The sequence below is a fragment of the Ostrea edulis genome, chromosome 4, assembly GCF_947568905.1.
Source record: "Ostrea edulis chromosome 4, xbOstEdul1.1, whole genome shotgun sequence".
NCBI classification, from domain to species: Eukaryota; Metazoa; Mollusca; class Bivalvia; order Ostreida; family Ostreidae; genus Ostrea; species Ostrea edulis.
The window spans coordinates 78303561-78327001 of NC_079167.1; the positions used below are offsets into that span (position 1 = coordinate 78303561).

A 23441-nucleotide genomic window follows, 5' to 3' on the forward strand; every position below is an offset into this window, starting at 1 on the left:
CAAGAATTAACAATCTGTTTTTAAAACACATGTTCATTTCAATCCAGAATACCTAGTTTCTGTTAAGAAGACAAGTCATTCATTCACTTGTAAAGGGCAACAGCTTCTTTTCGCTCTTACTTCCGGTCATGTGAATAAATGTGAAGATGTTAGTGTAAATATTGATTTATATTTTGAAGTACTATGCCGTACTTTACAACTGATAATGAAAATGTGCTTTTATAAGAGGCCAGGAGATACAATTAGTTGGTAATGCAGCTGTAAAGCTAGTTCCGCTTAGATTTCATTCGAAAACCTCTAGAGCTGTATTGGTGGATAGAATAATCAATAAGGACTTATATTTAACAAATTATTGCCTAACTAATGTTAGTGCAATAAACACACCTCTTCCAGTGGGTTCCCCGGTATATCCTGCATTACAGTAACCGTCACGTATCCCCGTTGTTCTGTTACAAGGTAAGTCACTAAGACAACGTTCACCACAGATATACAGACAATTTGGCCCATATGTTTCTGGAGGACACTCTAGGAAAATCAAAATATCATCACCAAATATTGGTAATATTCAGATTCCCAGTAGACAAAGAAAAAACGCACCAATATAAACATGCATGAACAAAACGTACAAGTATGTTTCCAAAACCACAATCTATGCATCTCACCTTTGTCACAGAGTTCCCCGGTATATCCTGGATTACAGCCTCCGTCACATCTTCCTGTTGTTCTGTTACAGGGGCGGTAACTCAGACACTGCCCACTACAGTTATACACACAATCAGGGCCGTATGACTCTGCAGAACACTCTGATAAAACATGATTTTATCTCAATATTTAATATCTTGAACTAGCATATACTTTTCCTTTACACACCCGAGGCTACTTTACTAATCTGTTGCTGTTTTCATGAGTCTAAATGTATGTCTTGATATTCCGTTTTTCTCTATCAAATATTCCACTAAAGTTTGTAGATGTATTCTATTTGCTTTACAAATCTTTAAGATAATGGCAAATGACTTACGTGTGTTACAATGTGTTCCTGTCCATCCATTACCACATCCATAGTCACATTGTCCAGTGATGTGATTACATGACAGGTTGTCACTGCAGTGTCCAGTACATGTTGATCCACACCGTAGACCGTAATATCCAGCTGGGCATGCTACGGAATAGTTCTTCTTTTGATAAATTGTACATTTTCATATATGGTTTCATATGGAATATATCTACTTTAAAGTATCAATAATAGTTGATTAATATAACAAACGTAATCTTACATTCATTACAAAATTCTCCCACCCATCCTGCAGTACAACCCAAACACGTTCCGTTGACAATGTCACATCTCAATTCCTGACAGTTGTTTGGACAAGGTACATCACAGTTATACCCATACACACCCGATTCTCTACAACCTAAGGATGAAAAAATAGAGCACCTAATTTATCATACATCAAACGGACTTCAAACTGTATAATGAAGCAGCATGATATTACCTGTTACAGTTACTTCACATAATTCAGTGTAAACTTTGTCTGTTTGATATCCGGTAGGATAAGTCGTTCCGTCAAGTCTTTCATTGTAGAATATAACGTAACGTCCATGTTTGACACAAGTTGTACTGAAATCCAAGGTCGGTAACTCTGATTGGTTCTTGTAACATAGATACCCATCCTCCTTTATAGTTGTGTTTGACACATAGAGCGAAAAACCAGCAAAACGCCCTCTTTGTCTCATGACTGAAATCATCAATATATGAGAAGATGATGGGCAGGATGAGGGGTGGAAAAGTTTTCAATTACCACAGGGATTTATCAGCCCATATTTGGAAACGCAAACTTTGGGGACCTTAGAACTTTTAATATACAATCTGATGAAAATTGGGGAAATGTATGTTGCTTTTAGACATACATGTATATCAGATTGAACAACTGTGACAATATAAACTAACTTTCACAGCAATTGAGACAGCAAATCTACATCAAAGTGTATCAATACATGTGATCAAACTAGATAGGGTAAAGGAAACTAAAGATAAATATATCAAAAAGAAAGAAAAATAGATTTGTTTTCACCAAAATCTTAAAAAAAAAAAAAAAAAAAAATAAAGGTTCGAAGATCAGAATTTTTTTGTTAAATGAATTCAAGTTTATTTATTCAATTTATTGAAAATTGGAAAGTAAATTTTATTTGAATAGAGTATTTTACTATTCAATTATATAATGAAGTATAAAACATTCCTATTTCTGGTGATTCGACTCTACAAATTAAGTGAACAGTTTCGAAGAATTATTTCCACTCAAAATGCATTGAAAATATATTCATTTTGTCGTTATAAAATAACGTGTAATTATTACATAATAACTCTGAAGTCGTAGTAAGTGAACATCATGGATGAATCTTTATCATAACACATGTTACCTTAAAACAATAATAGAGGAAACTCGGATTTACGGGAAAATTGGCGATGTTTGAGAGTGTTTGATATAGTTCTGCCACATAATTTGTGTAGAAGGAGTTTATGGACATAAGGACCATGCTCCTCGTATTATTTAGGAGAGAGACCATACAAAGGTACAATTCACTTAATTGGAAAATATCGTTCACTATAAAAAGTTTAACCTTCTTTCAGTGGAAATGGGGCTGAATATCGGCCTCCGGAAAAGGTACTGACAAATCTCTGTGTAACCATATAATTCATAATCCTTTTATTGATAACTATTACCATTTTGTTCTCCATAGCCTTTGAATTGTATTTCTATGCTGTAGATGCTGAGTACTTTCTCAAGGTCAACATACCACCATGTCCATTTATCTGGGGCTAGTGTCCCAATAGGTGCTGTCCTTGTACACCTGTTAATGTATCCATCCACTGCACGACTGGATTGATACTGCTGACATGTTCCAGTTTCTTGGCATTTTGGTACCTCCTTAGCCTGATCGGTCTCCTTATTCTGAGATATGATTTCTGTAAAGCAAATGGAATTATCGATCTCACTAATCAACAGCTGAGAATTTGTATCTTCTTTGATAATGTATACATGCAAGGAATAATCTTACCTTCTTTATCAATATTTGAAACAATTTTAATTTAATGGATATCTCACGAGTTAAGCAATGTGAACAAATATTAGCTAAATCCTACACATTATCCAAATCTGTTATAAGTTCCACAGAATTGAACCTACTAGTAAGCGAACGTGTTCATAAACATAACTTAATGTTTCCATTACTTTAGAATAAGTGATACCAAGTCGTGAAACTAATGAATGTAAAATTTACTGTTTACTCACGGTATCCAGATGACGAAATCAATCCCACTGCTACATGTATGAGAAAGACAAGTGTATGCATGTCGTGTTTATCGTTGTAGACGACAACCAGGAAGTTTGAATATTAAATGTTTATTTAGATAACTTTACAGACTTCATGATATGGTTGACAGTTCACTTCTATGCATACCCATTACTGTCACAGGTCAATGTATACATTTGTGTTATTCCTTCGGGTCAACGCGTTGTTTGTCAACGTACGGCGGGTGGTTCGTGTCGTATTTAAAAATTACCGGTCCATCTCAAACGCTTATATAAGTAATACATAACTATTCTAAAATCTTCGCTTGACTATGAAGTGTGATGGTACACGCTCCTTGATGAAATCCTTTGCCCTTCTGCCTTCAAAGGATTTAATTAAGTTAACGCCTCCCATCATTTACTTATGATGACTTTCTGTGTTATTACTTTTGCACTCAATACGAGGGTTGTACGATATGTAATGTACATTGTCCTACAACGCTATGACGCTTTGCACGATTTCGTGGATGATGATACTTTAACATACCACACCTACTGCAACACGGGGCATCCTTTTTTTAAGAACATCTCCGAGGACCCGTGGCATTCACACTTGATGCCGAGCGTTTGCCATGGAACTACCACTATCTGTTTTAACGACTAAGGTCTGTCACGGCTGGGATTCAAACACCAGACCCCCCGCTTGCGGGACAAATTCTCTAACCTCTAGGCCACCGCTGCGGTTTGCAAGAAATATGAGTATATCAAGGAACTGAGTCAACAACAAAACAATTTTCTGAAGTCACATTAGATGACATGTTTATCAAAAAAAGATATTACTACTGCAAGGTGAAGATAACGAACAGTGATCAATCTCATAACTCCTACAAGCAATACAAATTAGATAGTTGGGCAAACACAGACCCCTGGACACACCAGAGGTGGGATCAGGTGCCTAGGATGAGTAAGCATCCCCTGTTGACCGGTCACACCCGCCGTGAGCCCCATATCCTGATCAGGTAAACGGAGTTATCCGCAGTCAAAATCAGTGTGCCAAGAACGGCTTAACAATCGGTAGGAAACACGTCAGACAGCATTTGACCCAATGATAGGTTGTATTGACGAACTAGATCGTTATAACGACCATAGAATTTGCGAAATGCTGACTTCAATCGAGACTGTTGAAATCCCTGTACCATCAACTTGTTTGTCAGTAGCTTACCTCGATTTAAAAACTGACTATACCCAGAACAAGCTCTTGCATATCGAATCAGTTGAGATATATAAACACCATATGCAGGTGATAATGGAATATTGCTACATATAATATTGTGTATATTCATGAAGGAACATATATCGAGCGACAAGTATCCTCGGGGACAATACTAATTGAACGACGTAATTCTCTCGAAAATTCTTTGCTCATTCACTCAATACCCAAACAACCAGGAAAATAACGATCTATGTATGTCGAAGTGTTTGAAATATAGGTCAAAAAATTGCTATAAACTACAAGTGCACCAAAGTGGCAGAAGATATTGGGAGCAAACATAGATATTTACAAAATAATTAATATAGGACCAAGCTTTGCATTAAAAGTATGAAAACCTACAACATTCATTTCTTGATGGATGTCTTTAAATCCTGGTAAAAACAGCATATGTTTTGTTCAAAACAATGCTAATGAAGAAATATGTAAAAGTGTAATATTGTATATTATGAATATACGAGTAAAAAATAAACATGGTTTTTTTAAAAGCATGGTACGAAATTGACAGTTTTTGGTAAACTCGCTGATAAATGAGGATGGGTAATTTTTATCAGATAATCAATATACGAATATTTATGTTGCGGTGCATACAAACTTTTTAGACGTGTTGCTCTGAATTATTTGAGCAAAATGGATGAACCTAGTATTGGGTTCGTGTTTGCCCAACTATCTGTTTTTTATTGCTTATGGGAGTTATGAGATTAATCGCTGTTTGTTGTCTTCGCTTTTCACGCCATCATATATCTTACCACTTTCCTTTGCTACTAATGCTGGAAATAAGAAAATATAGAATATTCTGAATCATATTGGTGAAACACGAACAGATCAAAGGAAAGGGAACGAAAAATTTTCAATTACAGACACACAATGGGGGAAAATGTTTTTAAATTTACAAATGATAGAAAAATACAGTGGTTACAATATAGAATGAACCAAAGAATATTAACTACAAATACGTTTTTGAAAAAACTTAAAATAATCAATCATGACATGTGCAGTTTCTGTGTTAGAGAAAAAGAAAAACTAGAGCATATTTTATATGAGTGTGAAAAAGTGCAGAATTTTTTACGTATGACTTGTACATCGTTTTATGAATCTTTTACATGTAAAATAGTCATAGATAAGAAAGCATTTTTACTTGGTTGTTCAGAGAATGAATTGATTAATATCCTAATTTTTTATTTGAAACATTATATATATTCTTCTCCATGTAAAGAAAATCCACTATTTCTAGTAAGATTTAAGAATATCTGAATAAATGTATATCGCGCAAGCTACTGACAAACAAGTTGATGCTACAGGGGTTTCAACAGTCTCGATTGAAGTCAGCATTTCGTAAATTCTGTGGTTGTTATAACGACCTAGTTCGTCAATACAACCTATCATTGGGTCGAATGCTCTCTGTCTTGTTTCATACCGATTGTTAAGCCGTTCCTGGCACACTGATTTTGACTACGGATAACTCCGTTTACCTGATCAGGATATAGGGCTCACGGCGGGTGTGACCGGTCGACAGGCGATAGTTACTTCTCCTAGGCACCTGATCCCACCTCTTGTGTGTCCATTGGTCCGTGTTCGCCCAACTATCTATTTTGTATTGCTTGTATGAGTTGTGAGATTAATCACTGTTTGTTATCTACACCTTTCATTAAAAGACATATGGTACAGGGGTTTCTACAGTCTCGATTGAAGTCAGCTATTCGCAAATTCTATTGTCGTTATAACGATTTAGTTCGTCAATACAACCTATCAGTGGGTAAACTGCTGTCTCATGTGTTTCATACCGATTGTTAGGTCGTTCGTGGTACATAGATTTTGGCTACGAATAACTCCGTTTACCTGAATAGAATATAGGGCTCTTAGCGGAATTGACCGGTCGACAGGGGATGCTATCTCATCCTAGGCACCTGATCCCACCTCTGGTGTGCCCAGGGGTCCTTGTTTGCCAAACTATCTATTTTGTAGTGCTTATAGGAGTGCTGAGATTGAGAACTGTTCGTTATCTTCACCTTGCAAAGCTTTTAGAAATAACTGCAAAGAGGAAGTTGAGGACATTGATTACAAAATCTGAATGCATCATTTTATATCACATTGTCTGCTGTCTGACGTGTTTCATATTGATATGTTAGACCGTTCTTGGCACACTGGTTTTGACTAAGGATAACTTGGTTTACCTGATCAAGATATAGGTCTCAGGGCGGGTGTGACCCGTCAACAGGGATGCTAATTCCTAGGTACCTGATCCCTCTTCTAGTATATCCAGGGGTTCGTGTTTTTCCAGCTCTTTTTTGTATTGCGTATAGGAGTTGAGATTGATCATTGTTCGTTATCTTCGCCTTTCATTAATGTATAAGAAGATTATAGGGATACATATGTCGATTTGATATATCCCTGTGAGCTCGAAATAAAGGACACCACAGAGTCGTCCACTTCTGCTTCATACTTAGATATGTTATTGAAAGTAGACATTAACGGCAAATTGACAACTCAACTGTATGACAAACGGGATGATTTCAGCTTCTCCATCGTCAACTTCCTATATTCATGTAGCAATATTCCATTATAACCTGCATATGGTATTTTTATATCTCAACTGATTTGATACACATGAGCACGTTCTGCGTATATTCAGTTTTTAAATCGAGACAAGCTACTGCCAAACAAGTTGATGGTACAGGGGTTTCAACAGTCTCGATTGAAATCAGCATTTCGCAAATTCTATGGTCGTTATAACGAATCAATTCGTCAATAAAACCTATCATTGGGTCAAATGCTGTCTGACGTGTTTCATACTGATTGTTAGGCCGTTCTTGGCACACTGATTTGAACTACGGATAACTCCGTTTACCTGATCAGGATATAGGGCTCATGGCGGGTGTGACCGGTCGTCAGGGGATGATTACTCCTCCTAGGCAACTGATCCTACCTCTGGTGTGTCCAGGGGTCTGTGTTTGCCCAACTATCTATTTTGTATTGCTTGTGGGAGTTATGAGATTGATCACTGTTCGTTATGTTCACCTTTCATGCTACAATACCAATGTAATTTTACATGAATACATATTTGTACTGATTTTGTGACCAAAATCTTAAGACTTTTAGATTGTGCACAGAGTGAACAAAACAACGTAGCCTATGTTGGCATTTCCCCCTAATCTTTATGTTTTTGTTTATCAGTTAGAATAATTTCTCTCTCTCTCTCTCTCTCTCTCTCTCTCTCTCTCTCTCTATCTCTCTCTCTCTCTCTCTCTCTCTCTCTCTCTCTCTCTCGTTATCTTCTTTATAAAAGTTTATCATAAGTGTGAAAGTGAGTGGTTGTGTAAATAGCAATGAGTTCCCATACCCGCTACTTAGGTTGGAATGTAGGGGCACTTGTAAAAATTCTGACTAAAGGAATTGAATCAATGTGTTGAATAAAAAAGATGAAATATTAGCACTGGTAATACTAAATGAACGAGGTAATTCTTTCGAAAACTCTTTGCTCATTTACCCAATACCTATACAACCAGGAAAATCACAATCTAGGTATCTCGAAGTGTCTAAAATACAGAAAACAGTGTCAATGTCCAACGTGACATAAAAATGGGAAGATAACGAACAGTAACTCGTATTAGGAATAAAAAAAAATAAAGAGTTGGGAAAACGCAGACCCTTGGATATACCAGAGGTGGGATCAACGATCTGGGAGGAATAAGGATCCCTATCGACCGGTCACCCACTCTGAGCCCTATATCTTGATCAGGTAAACACAATAATCCGTAATCAAAATCAGAGTACAAAAAATGGCCTAACCATTGATATGAAACTTGACACCTGAAGATAACGAACAGTGATCAATCTCATACCTCCTGTAAGCAACACAAAATAGAAAGTTGGGTAAGAAGTCAGAAGCATTTGACAGGTTGTATTGGCAAACTAAATCGTTATAATGACCATAAAATTTGTGAAATGCTGAAATCTGACAATGAAGCATTTCTTGGACTTGAAAACGTTACATGAAAAATATCGAGTAAAATGCAACAAAGAAACATCATCCTAACTGCCATCTAAAGGAAATCATAAGGAATGTGACTGGTATAGATTAATGTGGTTTAATAAAAATCGGTTTTGGTTTATTATTGCCTAAACTCTTTTGGCAGAAGCATTATGCTGGGAATAATCATAAACTCTTAAATATAGTAATAGCCATTTCTAAAATATGTAGCTTAGATTTTTAGTGTAAAATAGGGTTTTCCTGAATTAATTATGCGTTTAACGTAAGGTGAAGATTAACGTTACACGTCTGTGTAGGTTCACGTACAATCCCAGTTTGTCAATCGTAAAAAAAATTCTTAAATAGATTATCAGTTACAATTAAGTTTTTACTTTAGCAACAAAATTTGAGCTATTTATACAGTCATTGACTAGAACTTGAATTGATCTGTTGAAACAGACCAGTTTTGTTTTGAATGATCTAAAGGTCTAAAACTTAATGATATGTATGCTTTGTTTTAGATTTCTGAAAATACGTGTAGATGAATCTTAATTCATAAATGCTTTTTTGAAACCTGTTTGTTAATGGTTTTCTTCCCTAGTAAGTTTAGAATTTTAGACCTGTTGTTAAACTAGAATTAATTTAACAAAAAAATTTCAGCTCAATAAACCAACTCAGTCAGTCACTTGTACGTCTGTAGGCGGACGGAATGTTTGAATTTACCTCAAACACGAATAGGGAATGTATTTCTTAGGGGAACAATTTAGAGCCCATATACTGTTATAAGTGCTGTTATTAAAAGTAAGGAGACACCATTTGTATCTTTATAAAGTGATGAACTAGTACCATTGTAGTAATCTAGGCACAAGTTGTGGGTTTTCAGTAGAGTACAGAATTATCAACGGCTGTGTAACATGTAGTGGATTTTGAAAAATTCCTGTCTCAATGCCATTATAGCACTTTGTAAAATTAATATCCAAGATTGCCCATGTAGTGCAGGTTCAGTTGTGTTCAAAGCATATTTCCCCATCCCTTTGGTCTGTAGTATTATATATATTCAATCCATACCATCTTGGGCAGGATGTGTCATATCCGGGTTCAACATTTTAAGGATGACACATGTAGTGATAACGCTTTCCAAGAACAATTCTTTGCATGTTTTTTTTAAAAATAATCTACAAGCATTATCCTATGGTGTACATTCGATTTTTTGTTTGTTTAGAAGTTAGAGCGTGGACCTGGGACAAATCTTCACATCAAAATCCTGAAGGTGACATGATACACTGTTAACTGGAAATCCAGACGACTGTTTAGCATTTTGAGTGATCTCAGCCTGATTCACGTTTCTTTTCAAATCGGTTTACGCATTGGTAGTCAAGAGGTGTTACCAACCAGAATTTCATAATGACAGAGACTCTTGTTTAAGAAGGTTCGAAATATACCGAAGACTTTTACATTTCTTTTATCTTCTACTCTGCAAAATCTAAATTCTACAGGTTTTGTGTCTCTCGAAAACCAACATAGATACAGTGTATCCTCTCTTTAGTTTGGTGTTTCATTTTATTATCATATATACTTGAGCAACATTTGAATGCTATTTCTGTGATTTGTTAATGGGTTATGCAAATTATCTCTATAATGTTTGGGATCTCCGTCTCCCTTTTAACAAACCAAACACATTTCTGCATCTTTTTTTTGAAATATAGATATACTTTCAAGTTAGTAAAGTATAAATATTATTGACCTGTAAGTTATTTAAAAGCAACGGTTAAATCACCTGACTTTGACTTGTTTCCATATTTGGTAATGATATCCACATTCAAGCGATGACAAATAAAACTAGTCCATAACAAGTATGTTATCTATTTTTCTTTATTGATTTGCAAGTTGATCTACATATCAATGCACACCGCCTTACCACCTTGGTTTATTTTTCAGTAGTTGAAAAATTAGCTCGTTGAATGAATATACATGTATTCATACGCGGACATACATCAATGAAAAGCTGGATCTAACTGAATTGAAACAACTGTGTCTTCATCGTTGTAAAATGCGATGGACATCAATAGAAATTAAGGAGAAAACACACAGTGAATGTACATTTACCAGACATTAGTTTACTGCCGAACATTCGGTGATAATATCGGGTCTCCTTAATTAAGGCGTCTCAATACTCAAATACCATTGGTACGAAAGTCTTCATTAAGCGTTTCATACTTCACCACATATCAATGTATATGTACATTTGATCTCAAACTCAGGGTGCATTGCACACTTTTTAACATATATTTGTTTCACTCTACAAACAAGCTATCCTCATTCGACTTCATATGCGCAACTTGGCTTTTTTTATTGAAAATAGAGAACGACGGCAAAATAACAACTCAACTTTATGACAAACGGGATGATTTCAACTTCTCCATCGTCAACTTCCCACATTTATGTAGCAATATTCCATTATCACCTACATATGGTGTGTGTATATATCTCAACTGATCCGATAGACAAGAGATTGTCCTGCGTATGATCAGTTTTAAAATCGAGACAAACGACTGACAAACAAGTTGATGGTACAGGGGTTTTAACAGTCTCATTTAAAGTCGGCATTTCGCAAATTTTATAGTCGTTATAACAATCCAATTTACCAATACAACCTATCATTCGGTCAAATGCTATACGACGTGTTTCATGAAAGGTGAAGATAATAGTGATCAATCTCATAAATCCGACAAGCAATACAAAATAGTGAGTTGGGCAAACACAGACCCCTGGACACACCAGAGGTGGGATTAGGTGCCTAGGAGGAGTAAGCATCCCCTGCCGACCAGTCACAACCACCGGTGGCCCTATATCTTGATCAGGTAAACCGAGGTATCCGTAGTCAAAATCAGTGTGCCAAGAACGGCCTAACAATCGGTATGAAACACGGCAGACAGCATTTGATCCAATGATAGGTTGCATTGGTAAACTAGATCGTTATAACGACCATAGAATTAGCAAAATACTGACTTTAAACGAGGTTGTTGAAACCCCTACACCATCAACTTGTCGTCAGTAGATTGCCTATATCTAAAAACTGACCATACGCAGAACAAGCTCTTGCGTATCATACTGATTGTTAGGCCTATCTTGGCACACTGATTTTGACTACGGATGACTCCGTATGCAAGGAACCAAGAGGTGTAACAAACAGCAGCTTAGATATCACTCATTACCCTGATTGATCGTCTCTCTCTCTCTCTCTCTCTCTCTCTCTCTCTCTCTCTCTCTCTCTCTCTCTCTCTTGCACGCACATGCACACTTGGAACTAAACAAGACCAAATGTAAACAGTACTAAGGGTTGCAACAATGTACTTTAAGATCAAGACAAGACAAAATAGGTTTTTTATAACCTGCCGTTAAAAAATTATCCCAAAGGAAGTATTGGCTTTTTAAAAGTGGGTTTTCTCCGAGTATTACTATTTTTCCAAAAAAGACCTTGACTTTAAGAAATGAAACATAATCAATTTCAGAAATGAAACTTATAATTCTTTTCTTGATGCAGGTATCAAAGGAAAAATTGGACGGACAACTTGTTCATCAATGCGCTATAAATTTCATTTTCTTATCATTTAAATATGTGTTTTTTAAATAGTAAAACAAGGAGTTTCTCTCATCAACAAGCTTTAATTAACTTTTATGAAATAGCGCGTAGGAATACATGAAAGTAAGAATGGAAAAAAAAATGGCTGACGGAGTGCGTTCAGGTTATGTAGAGTTACAGCGCGGAATTAAATGGATTAGACGCTGAATTAAAGGTGCAATGGTTTTAAAAAGCTGAATTAGATATAAAGGAAGAGAGCAAGCGGTGATTGGATGTATGCTGCATTGTATTGGAGGAGACGTTGAATACTGGTTGTGTCATGGGAACAGTGTGATTCAACTCAGCTCCATTTCAGTATCAAATCTTTATCGATTCCATATCTTCCTTGGTCTCATAATACAATGCGTTTTATGAACAAGGTGAAGGTCATAGGAGTAGTTTGACCTTGATGCTAGTTTGTTGCTTATTAGTCTTATCATATCTGAGAAATTCCCATGTCTCTATCAATATCTGTTTCAAAGTTATACCAGTGTTGATATTCATGTTCAGAGGTCAAGGTCACTGGAGTCCTTTGACTTTGATACTAGTTTCTATGCCTTGGCATATTCTTCTCATTTCCGAAGACCCCAGGACGCTATCATAGTTTTCAAGTTATATCTCTTCTTCTATTAAGAATTTATTAAAACAATGGAAAAGAAGAAATCTGACTTCAGTTGGCCGCATAACTGTTATAAAATCTCTGGCAATCTCAAAAATTGTACATTTGTTTATTTCCTTACCAAATCCATGAAAAGATACTATTGACCAGTTAAACTGTCTATTTTTTGAATTGCTATGGAAAAGTCCTGTTCATAAAGTAAAAATCTCTATAGTTACCCAGCAATATGAAAAGGGTGGTTTAAACATGATAAATATAGAAAATTTTATTGCAAGTATGAACATATCTTGGGTTAAAAAATTGCTGGAGAGTTCAGCAAAATGGCAGTTTGTCATAGGCGAAGATATCAATATTAGTCAGGTCATTGAATATGTCACAACATATGCATTAAAGAATATTGTCAAAATCAAAAAATAAAATTTGGCAAGATGTTTATAATTCTTCCAAAAAACTGGAGCATTGTATTGAAAATGAATTGACACCAGAAAAAATGGGTAAAACTGTTCTCTGGTACAATGAAAAACTTAAAGTAGATAAAAAAGTAATGTCTTTGAAGGAATGAAGTAAAAACAATATTTACTTAAGAAATTTGTTACTGGATGAGAAAGGGAATATAATGACTTATCCTCAATTCAAAACAATATTTGATGTTAAAACTAATTTTTTGGAGTAACACAAGCAGTAAAGAAAACGATGAAAATTTTTAATATTGATCATCTGATTAAAGAACAAGAACCAACTATTCCCTCACACATTTTACCTTTACTAGATGATAAAAACAACAATAGAAAAATTTACAAAATATTGAATTCCAGCAAAGAAAATCCAACTGGACAAAGAAAATGGGATAAACAATTTGAAATATCTAGTGAAAAATGAAGAGAAATTCATAAGGATGTTTTTATGAACACAGAAGATAGTAAATTATAATGGCTACAATATCGAGTAAATAATATAATTTTAACTACAAACACTTTTTTGAAAATGATTGGGAAATCAGACAACGATTTATGTACTTTTTTGTTTAGAGGAGAGAGAATCATTGGAACACATTATGTATGATTGTGGAAAAGTCAGTATTATTTTCTAAAGAAATGTGCAATGTTGGTTTACTGAAACATTTTCATTCAATATTATAACTGATAAGAAAACTTTTATTCTTGGATGTTCGAAGATTAAAATGGTAAACTTTGTAAATTACCATTTGAAACATTATATATACTTAACCAAATGTACAGGAGATTGTTTGTCATTGGGTAAATTTAAAGCCACTTGGACTAATGTATACAGAGTGGAAAAACAAATTGCAAGTAAATATAATTGTACAGATCAGTTTGAAAAGAAATGGAAATATTAGCTCAAGTATAACGTAAACTATATTAAAACAAAAATATCCTAACATGCTTTTTTTTAGTATTATATACATTTGTTATATGTTTTCTTTTTCTTCGTAAGAGATGAGGTGAATGTATATTCAAACAATAGTGTGTTTAAAGTAGTATTTTATTAAATAACAACCTTGGTATTGCATCATATATCTGATTGTTAATTATTATAGTATGATATTTATGAACTCAGCCAGAGTACATTGTCATTTTTTCTACTTCTTTACTTCTAGCCATCGTTTAGTATGCATGTCTGTCCGTGTGAATGTGTAAGCGAAATAGTTGGAATTCTTAAAACCCTGTACCTCCTGGTCAGGTTGGGTTGTAAGGGTTGTGTAAAAGCCTGACTATATACCTGAATAAATGTTGTTAAAACTGAAAAACAAGAAGTTATATCTCTTGAATTTTGGAACTAACTTTTCCACACATAGTGCTATGTTGGACCCACATATAACTTAACCCCATTTAATCTGAAAACAAAAACATTTCTACACAACTAGATATACTGCCTTGCCACATCCTTCAGTTTTTAATACTTTCATCTATTGGTTACGGACAACGGCTGCGGACATTTGAAGACAGAAGAACAAAAAGCGGAAGAATAGTTAATAAGAAACAAGCAAATACAATAAGTGAAGTGTGGGTGTGTCAATAATACCAGTACATATATAATACTGGTCTCCAGTGAATGAAACAATTCTTCAATGTGTTTCCATTGTTATTAGGAGGAAGGCTGGTTGGTGTCACAGTCTCTTTGACTGGTCCTCAGCAATTCGCATACACTGTGTCATTTTGGAGATGATCAGCAATGGCCTCGTAACAAAACTGATATTCTTCCTAAAATTAGAAAAACATGGAGTTTTCTGTACATTTGATGTGCAAAGGAAAAGAAATCGTATTTAAAAATTGAGTGGAAAATGGAAGTATTTCAATCATACCAAAGAAGATATGAACTCTGGCCGTCGGTTTTGGAGTTGTCTTGTGACTGTAAATATGTCCACCTCTGTATCTATGGTAAGTTGTTCCAGAGCATTGAATACAACCAAGAATTGTCCACATCGATTGGCCCCATCACTAAGTAATATGCAATTTAATCTCATTACTCTGATGATATTAGAATTTATAAATTGAATTAATTTGCTATACGACAAAATGACTATTTTCTGGAATTTGTTTTTTATTAGAAGCGATATATAATTTCCACAAGTGTTATACCGGGTATATTTGTGTTATTTCTAGAACAAGAGAGTAGCTGGCTTAACCCTTGACCAAATTAGCCTTTCTTCAGTCCCCAGGTCTGGATCTTCAAATAATTCTTAAGATATTACATATGTTTGCAAAAAAAAAAAGATCAAAATCAAACCTCGACAGAACTAGAATCCTTCCCTCGGGGTGGGTCCTTTCCTCCACCCTCGCTTCATTGACAAGATCAAGTAAAACTCTCCGGTTTGAGGAGTCGCTTTCTCCTTTCCATCTTCTACATTCCAGTACGCAAACGCTTATACCACTAGCTCCCTACAATTATGTGTTTGAGACGAAACAAATCTTGGATTATAAATACCAAACAGTACTTCATGAAATGTAAAAACAAAATTCATCAGAAAACTTTGTAAATGGACACCTTTTGGTGCAGAGTAATGCTAGTCTTGGTGACTGTGGTTGTTTGTGTACAATCTGTCATTTTAGTCGTGAATGCTCCAACCGTTTTGCTTTCATTTTTAGCAGGAAGCCAAAGTGAAGACTGAAAAAGAAAACACAAACTTTGGGCATCGCTACAATAACGAAAGGGGTCTACTTTGCAAAATGTGAAGCTCATACCTATCGTAAACCGTCTTGAAGCATGTACATAATTGTAATGACTGGTTGGTATGGTATTTTCGTTTAGACTGCTTGCATTTTGTAATTAAATGTGTTTATCTCGGGTTGAAAGATCGGGATTTTAATCCAGAAATAAAGTACAATGAAACAGTATAAATTTATTACATGTACATTTACAAAGTTACACACAATACTTATGTTACCGAACGTAACCTCTGAGTGTGAGATTTAAACCGTTATTTTTAAAACAATTACGCTAAAAGGACATCCGGGGCAGTTTTGAAAGTTTACTGTGAGGTTTACAACCGAAATCAATACAAATGTATAAAACACAAACAAAGTACAATTTCAAAATTTTCTTTAAAAACCATGATGATTATCTCTGTTGTAATTCTGAGAAACTCATTCAATCTATAATATAGAAAGGATAGTTTGTAAACCTAAAAATGTATTCGCTCATTCACACTACATAGAAAGGATATTTTGTAGACCTAAAAAATGTATTCACTCATCCAAATTATAAATTACAGCCCAGTCGCTAAGTACTTCGTTACTAGCTTGAAAATACGGATGTATATTTAATTGCTGTTATAAAATTTAAAAATTCATTTCAAAATTTAGGATTATCTCCCTCATGTATAGCTCTTATCCTTGGACGAATTTGGCTCCACTTTTTTGGCACGCTGTTTTTGGCTATATTTAGCTCTAAAACTTCATAGTTATTTTATGATTTCAAACATTTCGGTTGAGCATCACTGAAGAGACATTATTTGTCGAAATGCGCATCTGGTGCATCAAAATTGGTACCGTATAAGTTTTACATAGACAGGATAGTTTGTAGACCTAGAAAATGTACTCACTCGATACTACGAACTCCACCAAGCCTTTCTATTTCATGCCTATCAGTAGACTGATATATGAGCATTGTCATCATATCAATAAAAGTTTAATAAATCACATATCATAGAAGTTTCAACAGTTTAAATATCGAGATTCGTTAAATTGGTATGCATACAATGATACCACTTTCCTTTTTTTACTCTAATTTAGCGATTGGGGTCACTCTACCCAAAATGTCCTCACCTACAACATCACTGTACAACTTTCTGATAGACATTAATTTTTTCTAGATAATTAATATTTATGTTAAATGATGTTGCTATTGAAACATCTTTGGTACAATTTACAAGGCCAATTTCTTTCTTGTTTGAATTCAGTAAATAGACTAATGAAAAAGTGAAAATAACGAAGAGTTACCACTGTAATAAATCCTATAAAGAATACAACCTTTAAGAAGAAGACAAACACGTTCACCTGGACACACTGGTCAGAGGTGATATCGGATGCCAAGGAAGCATTTCCTTTTGACCGGTCACATCCGCCATTTTGATCAGGTAAACGGAGTAATCCGTAGTCAAAATCAGTATGTAAAGAACGACTCTAGACAACTTTCCACCTAATGACGGGTTGTGCACTATTTACAAATTAGATCATTATCATGACCATAGAATTTACAAAATGTTAATTTTAAATCAGACTGTTGAAACTCACGAACAGCAACATATATGTCAAAAGATTGTCTCGATCTAAAAATTGTTCATAGGCAGAATACGTTCTCGCATCTTGAATCATCATATACAGGTGATAAAGGAATATTGATACATAAATATGGGAAGTTAACGATGAAGAAGCTGAAGTCATCCCATTTGTCATGAAGATTAAAATCAAATAATTATATAAATGTTCTATGATTTAAAACTGCACATTAGTTTTAATCTCTCAATATCAAATTTTGATGCTTATGTCCAACATCGTATAACTACAAATATTACACATGACGTCATTGTGACATCAAAATCATGCGCAGTAACCTGACAAATGATTGGTAAATGAAAAGATACAAGACTGCTCATTATACAAATTTACAGGATTTGTTCTCGACCATACCGATTCGATTTCCACCAATGGGCTCAGGGATACAATTGTAGGTGCATAATAAGCCTTCACAAGTCTCAGGAAGTCCTCTGTGTAATCTGGGAGAGGATATTGAGCACTGATGAAATGGTCATTTCTTGTGAAAGACTGAAAATAAAAAAAGGAAATGAAAGACAGCATGTAGAACGTATCCATCACGTACACTGTACGTATTGTTGTATCTAATAGTTGCATTCAATGTAAATGATTTATACGTTTGTAGTAGTAAATTATGGTTATTTAAAATAATCTTGTAGTTTTCATACTGAAATGCTGTATACCTATATATATAAGAATAAAAGTCATTAAGGATACATAAAAATCATAAACTGTTCCCGTAAGGAGATCCATAAAAAATTAAGCGTATGAACGTTATCAATTGATAAGGTCTGTAAAATAAAGAACAACAATGACATAATTCTTTTAATCTATACAGAAATTGATAATTATCATGGAATCTTTGAAAAAGTTCAGCTCCTAGGAGTAGATTTTGTACTTTTGATTGTTTTCGGTCTGACCATTTTCACCAGCGAATGGGTTTACTCTACTTTGTGAGGACAGAGGTATATGAGAAACCCCTTGCTAGAAAAAAATGGCGGTCTGATAAACATATCGCCCTCATGTTCTATTAACAATTGTACATATTACACAGCAGACAAACCTGTAAAGAAACTGTGTTGTAGTAGGTGTTCTTCCCTTTAGTGTTTGACAATGGACACATGTAACTTTCAACTGAAATGGTTTCAAGAAAAAATATATACAATTCATCAGTCAGACGGGTTGTATGTCTCTAAGTACTCTATATATATAATGGCAGTTGATTCAGTCAAACTTAAAGGGTGGAGAGCTAATGTGCAATTATATCAAAATGGTATGCAGGAGGCCTAGGATCGAGCCACCTGGAGAGCTCTTGTCGGCAGACATCAGTAACAATGTATCTACATGTATATGTTACTATGTTAAAGTGAAAGTGCATTGTAAACTATCTTTATTAAAAGTGTGGTACCATTAGTGAAATGTAAATATTCAACTGTGATGGGGATTAATCATTAATCGGTAATATTCTATCACTATTGCAAGATGGCTGAACTGCGTTTTGTAGCACCAAGGTGTTCATGTATTATACAAACTGGTTTACCAGGCAGAACACTGGGTGTGTAATTGGCTGATACGTTTTGCCGCCCTGTTTTGTAGTCTTCTTCTGTGTATTCTCGTCTTCCGAACAACAGGTCCTAGAAACAAGAACTGAAGGTCATTCTCATGTCACATGTTACTATACAAAATCACAAATATCATTCTAGAATATTCGACAAACTGTTCAAATCATTCAGGCTAAGATATGCCGATATTTTATTAGAGATTCATATATAGAATCACCTGAAATTCAGCAGAAAGGGGTGATTTATTGGCTACTTCTCCGAGATTGATATAACAGGAATGATCCTGGAATTCTCGTAGAAATGTTCTGGTTGATACAGACCTTCTTTTTCCTCGGAATGATTCAAGTAATGCCAAGTAAGCAACTCTGTATTGATCCTTAAATATGAATTGTATTATAAACGGGTATTTAAAAAAAGCTGATTTTCTCTCTTTATATTATTTTTAATGATCTAACATTCTAAACTAACCCAATACATATATCTATATGAAAAGTGAAGACAACGAACAGTGATCAATCTCATAACTCCCACAAGCAATACAAAATAGATAGCTGGGCAAACACGGATCCCCGGACACACCAGAAGTGAGACCAGGCGCCAAGGAGGAGTAAGCATTTCCTGGTGAACGGTCACACCCGACGTGAGCCCATATCCTGTTCAGGCAAACGGATGCATCCGTAGTCAAAATCAGTGTGTCAGGAACGATCTAACTATCTGTATGAAACGCGTCAGAAAGCACCTGACGCAATGACAGGTTCCATTGATGAACTAGATCGTTATAAAGACCATATAATTTGCGAAATGCTTACTTCAATCGAGACTGTTGAAATCCCTTTGCCATCAACTTGTTTGTCAGTAGCTTCCCTCGATTTAAAAACTGACTATATGCAGAACAAGCTCTTGCATACCGAATCAGTTGAGAAAAATAAACACCATATGTTGGTGATAATGGAATATTGCTACATAAATATGGGAAGTTTACGATGGAGAAGCTGAAATCATCCCGTTTGTCATACAGTTGAGTTTGCCGTTAATGTCTAATTTCAATAAAATATGTAAGTATGAGGCAGAAGTGGACGACTCTGTAGTATTTTTTATTTTGAACTCACAGGGATATATCGAATCGACATATAAATGAAAGTTATTATTGTTAATAGATAAAACGTCGTCAATATATCTAAATGTCGAACTGAAGGCCACAGGAAGATATTTTTTCTTCTCGCGTAGAAGTTTTTGAATAAATTCTGCTTATTGTGAATATAGAAACATGTCACCTAACCAAGGAACACAATTCGTGCCCATGGGAATATGATATGTAACATATCAAGGAATACAGGCATGATAAAGCACATCTACCAACAATTCTTTACAGAAAATTGAATGCTACTAACCAGATCTAGGACTTTGATTTCAAAGTTCCGTCTGAATGAGATTTGTTTGAAAACACCTGAACACCGATAAACGAGAACACAGACGTAACAATTACCATTTCAATTGAAATTTATCATCTATAACCTATCATTGGGCCAAATGCTGTCTGACGTGTTTCATATCAAATGTTAGACCGTTCTTAGTACACTTATTTTGACTACGGATAACTCCGTTTACCTGATCAAGATATCCCGTAAAACTATCCACTAGGAATGAAAGAGAGTATAACAAAAACTTACGTCGCCCTGGATCATGTTAGTACGGCTGTTTCTCATCGTTTCTACATACTGCCGGATATTAACTTTCCCGGTTATCTCCCCTCCCTTATTAAGCGCGTCCAATGCTATGTACGTCCCTGTCCTACCAATCCCAGCGCTGTAATATTAAATAGAGGTCATTAGTATAACCAATCCCTGCGCTGTATTGTTAAATAGAGGTCATTAGAAGTCTTCAATATAATCAACGGTTGAAATAGAAGTCATCAATATAATCAACGGTTAAAATGAAATTCATTAATATAATCAACGGTTAAAATAGAAGTAGTTGATATTATCAATGGTTAACATTCTAGTATATTAGACATGGATCTCAATTAGTCATGTATAGTAAAATTATTTGATAAATAGGATTATTTTGGGGGGAAACCCTTCAACAACAGTGACATCATCAGCATGGTAAATTATATTGAAGGTAATCAAAGTTCACTAAATCCTGTCTGGTATGTTAAATCTTTACAATCCAATTTCAGAATTTTGACTATATTTTGTGTCTAAGCTTGTACATTCCCAACACTTTCTCATTGGTGTCATGAAGTAATGTTATTTTCACACTGAAAATATCACTGTTATGACTTCAACAGTGTGAAAATATTCAGTGGATGAATTATACTATGTTACTATTGAAAAATATGAAAGAATAAATAGTAATACGCGCCTGCAGTGGACAAGAGTGTACTTCCCTGGATGTTCGATAGAAGTTTTCAGAACGTGTCGATGGAATACCACGAGAGCCAGCGGTTCTGGGACACCGTGGTCTGGCCACTGCGTGTAGTGGAACATACACACGTCACGATCAACTTTATCCTGTAATTAAACAGTTAATGATCACCTATATGGAGAGTTGGAAATATCGGATATATCTGTTGCAGAAAAAGGGGACGAAAAGATACGTACCAAAATATTATAATTCATATAAATTGAACAAATTGTATACTGATGTTTCATAATCAGAATACGACATTTAAAATTCTGGATTCTGGCACATGCATCATATTCTTCGTATGTTAATTCATCACATAATGGCCTGCATATTTTATCATGAGTTAATCTCATTATATTGCACTACAATTATGACGGGTAGGCATGATGTTAATATGTTTTCAATGATTTGTCTGTAGTCATTACATGAAATGAAAGTTATAGTCCATGCATCTTCTAAATTTCCAACATTACAACTGAAGCACGTAAATACAAAACGTTCTACATAAAACATTTTTGTTTGGAAGTTAGTAACGTTTTTATGTATGCATTTGCGATAAAGGTAGAAATTGATAATTGTTACTTTTTAATGTAACAGTTAGAGTGGGAAAGGTGGAAATGGGAACAATCTAAGCTTTACCAAATTAACCTTAGCAATGTAGTGCAATTTATCTTCATCGTATGTTGTACAATCCAAAATCTTGAACTATCCAGACACATACTTAGGCAACAAACTGTGAATTATACATTATTTGTAAAGCATACTATGTACATTCCGGTATGCGGTGCAATTCACTAGATATCAGGATATCCTCAATTTGATTCCTGTCATGTTCAGACTCAATATACATAGATAGATATTGTAAATTAAAGTATGGTTTGTCATTTTATTATAAGCACATAACCTTTCATCTATTTGTCTTCATAATCCACTTTTCGTCAATGATATAGGTGCACATTTTCTGCTTGACAATTTTAATCTTATATTACAGATAATTCTGCTTCACATACTTTAATATAATTTTGGTCATAGCATGACCCATTTTCTCAGCTGACGTAGACTATTTAATGACGTAAATTTGCGAGACTCACGGCGCTGTTTTGCAAGCGGAAGTGTCTGATGACGTAGTCTGCGTATACGTTTTCTTTCTGGTTTCGTATGCTGATGTTGCCTTTATCTTGTCACTGGGATTTGGCCAGTATTGGGCACATTTGTTCTGATAAAGATAGGGTCCAAGTAAGGTTATTATCATAATACAACTTTACTGCGAGTAAGATCACGTTACGTACATGTAGAGCCATGTGATCAGTTTATCATCACCTTATTGCATATGTACAAAATGTATCCCTTGTATACATGCTATTAATCATTGATTTTGAATCATAATATCAAGTCTCTTTCTAACCTTATTTCCCTCTTTGAGGTTCGTCAGACAAACAATTACACTAATGTCTTCTTGCCACACCATTTTCCAGAAATCAACAGTTGTCTTAGATTTTGGTCCTGATAAATATAAACAGGCATATTGTAACACACCCAGGATTCAGAGTTAACAAATCATCAAAACATGACATGTCCAGTCTTCTTTTTCAATTTTACAAATTCACAAAATATGTTGGAATAATAACGCACACTTGAAAATCAATATATGAAGATATACATTGTATATTTACCTTGTGTTGCAATATACGATTTCTTTCCTTGCACATCCTGTGACCATGACGAAATTGAAGATTAATATCAGGAATAACTTTACTCATTAATTTTTCAACAATTTCAAGCTGTTTTATGTGTGTACTTGTGGACAGGGGCGGATCCAGGAATTGCGGTTACGGGGGCGCCACTTGATGAGGCAGTGGGTCCAGGACGAAGCCCTGGTGGGGGTCCAGAGGGCGAAGCCCCCAGAAGCTCCTGGATTTTACAG

General features: G+C 35.0%; 1 protein-coding gene and 1 pseudogene across 1 annotated transcript; both read right to left on the reverse strand.

Moving 5' to 3' along the window:
• Positions 1 to 399: 399 nt before the first annotated feature.
• LOC130054342 (multiple epidermal growth factor-like domains protein 10) lies at positions 400 to 3376 on the reverse strand. Its single transcript, XM_056163883.1, has 6 exons — positions 3291 to 3376; positions 2723 to 2965; positions 1275 to 1412; positions 1019 to 1159; positions 663 to 757; positions 400 to 525 (listed from the first exon to the last, which is right to left on the reverse strand). The coding sequence occupies exons 1-5, from the start codon at positions 3349 to 3351 to the stop codon at positions 744 to 746; spliced, it is 597 nt and encodes a 198-aa protein (XP_056019858.1). The 5' UTR covers positions 3352 to 3376; the 3' UTR covers positions 400 to 525; positions 663 to 743.
• A 10081-nt stretch (positions 3377 to 13457) lies between these two features.
• LOC125669363 (receptor-type tyrosine-protein phosphatase epsilon-like) overlaps positions 13458 to 23441 on the reverse strand; it is a 29532-nt pseudogene continuing 19548 nt past the window's right edge.

What these genes read in the sequence shown, in the direction of transcription:
- LOC130054342 (XM_056163883.1), bottom strand. Translation starts at nt 3,351, where the DNA reads ATGCATACACTTGTCTTTCTCATACATGTAGCAGTGGGATTGATTTCG. An exon ending in AGGCTATGGAGAACAAAATG is followed by an intron (nt 1,413 to 2,722) that starts GTAATAGTTATC and finishes TTTCATCCTTAG; the next exon opens with GTTGTAGAGAATCGGGTGTG. An exon ending in GGGAGAATTTTGTAATGAAT is followed by an intron (nt 1,160 to 1,274) that starts GTAAGATTACGT and finishes ACTATTCCGTAG; the next exon opens with CATGCCCAGCTGGATATTAC.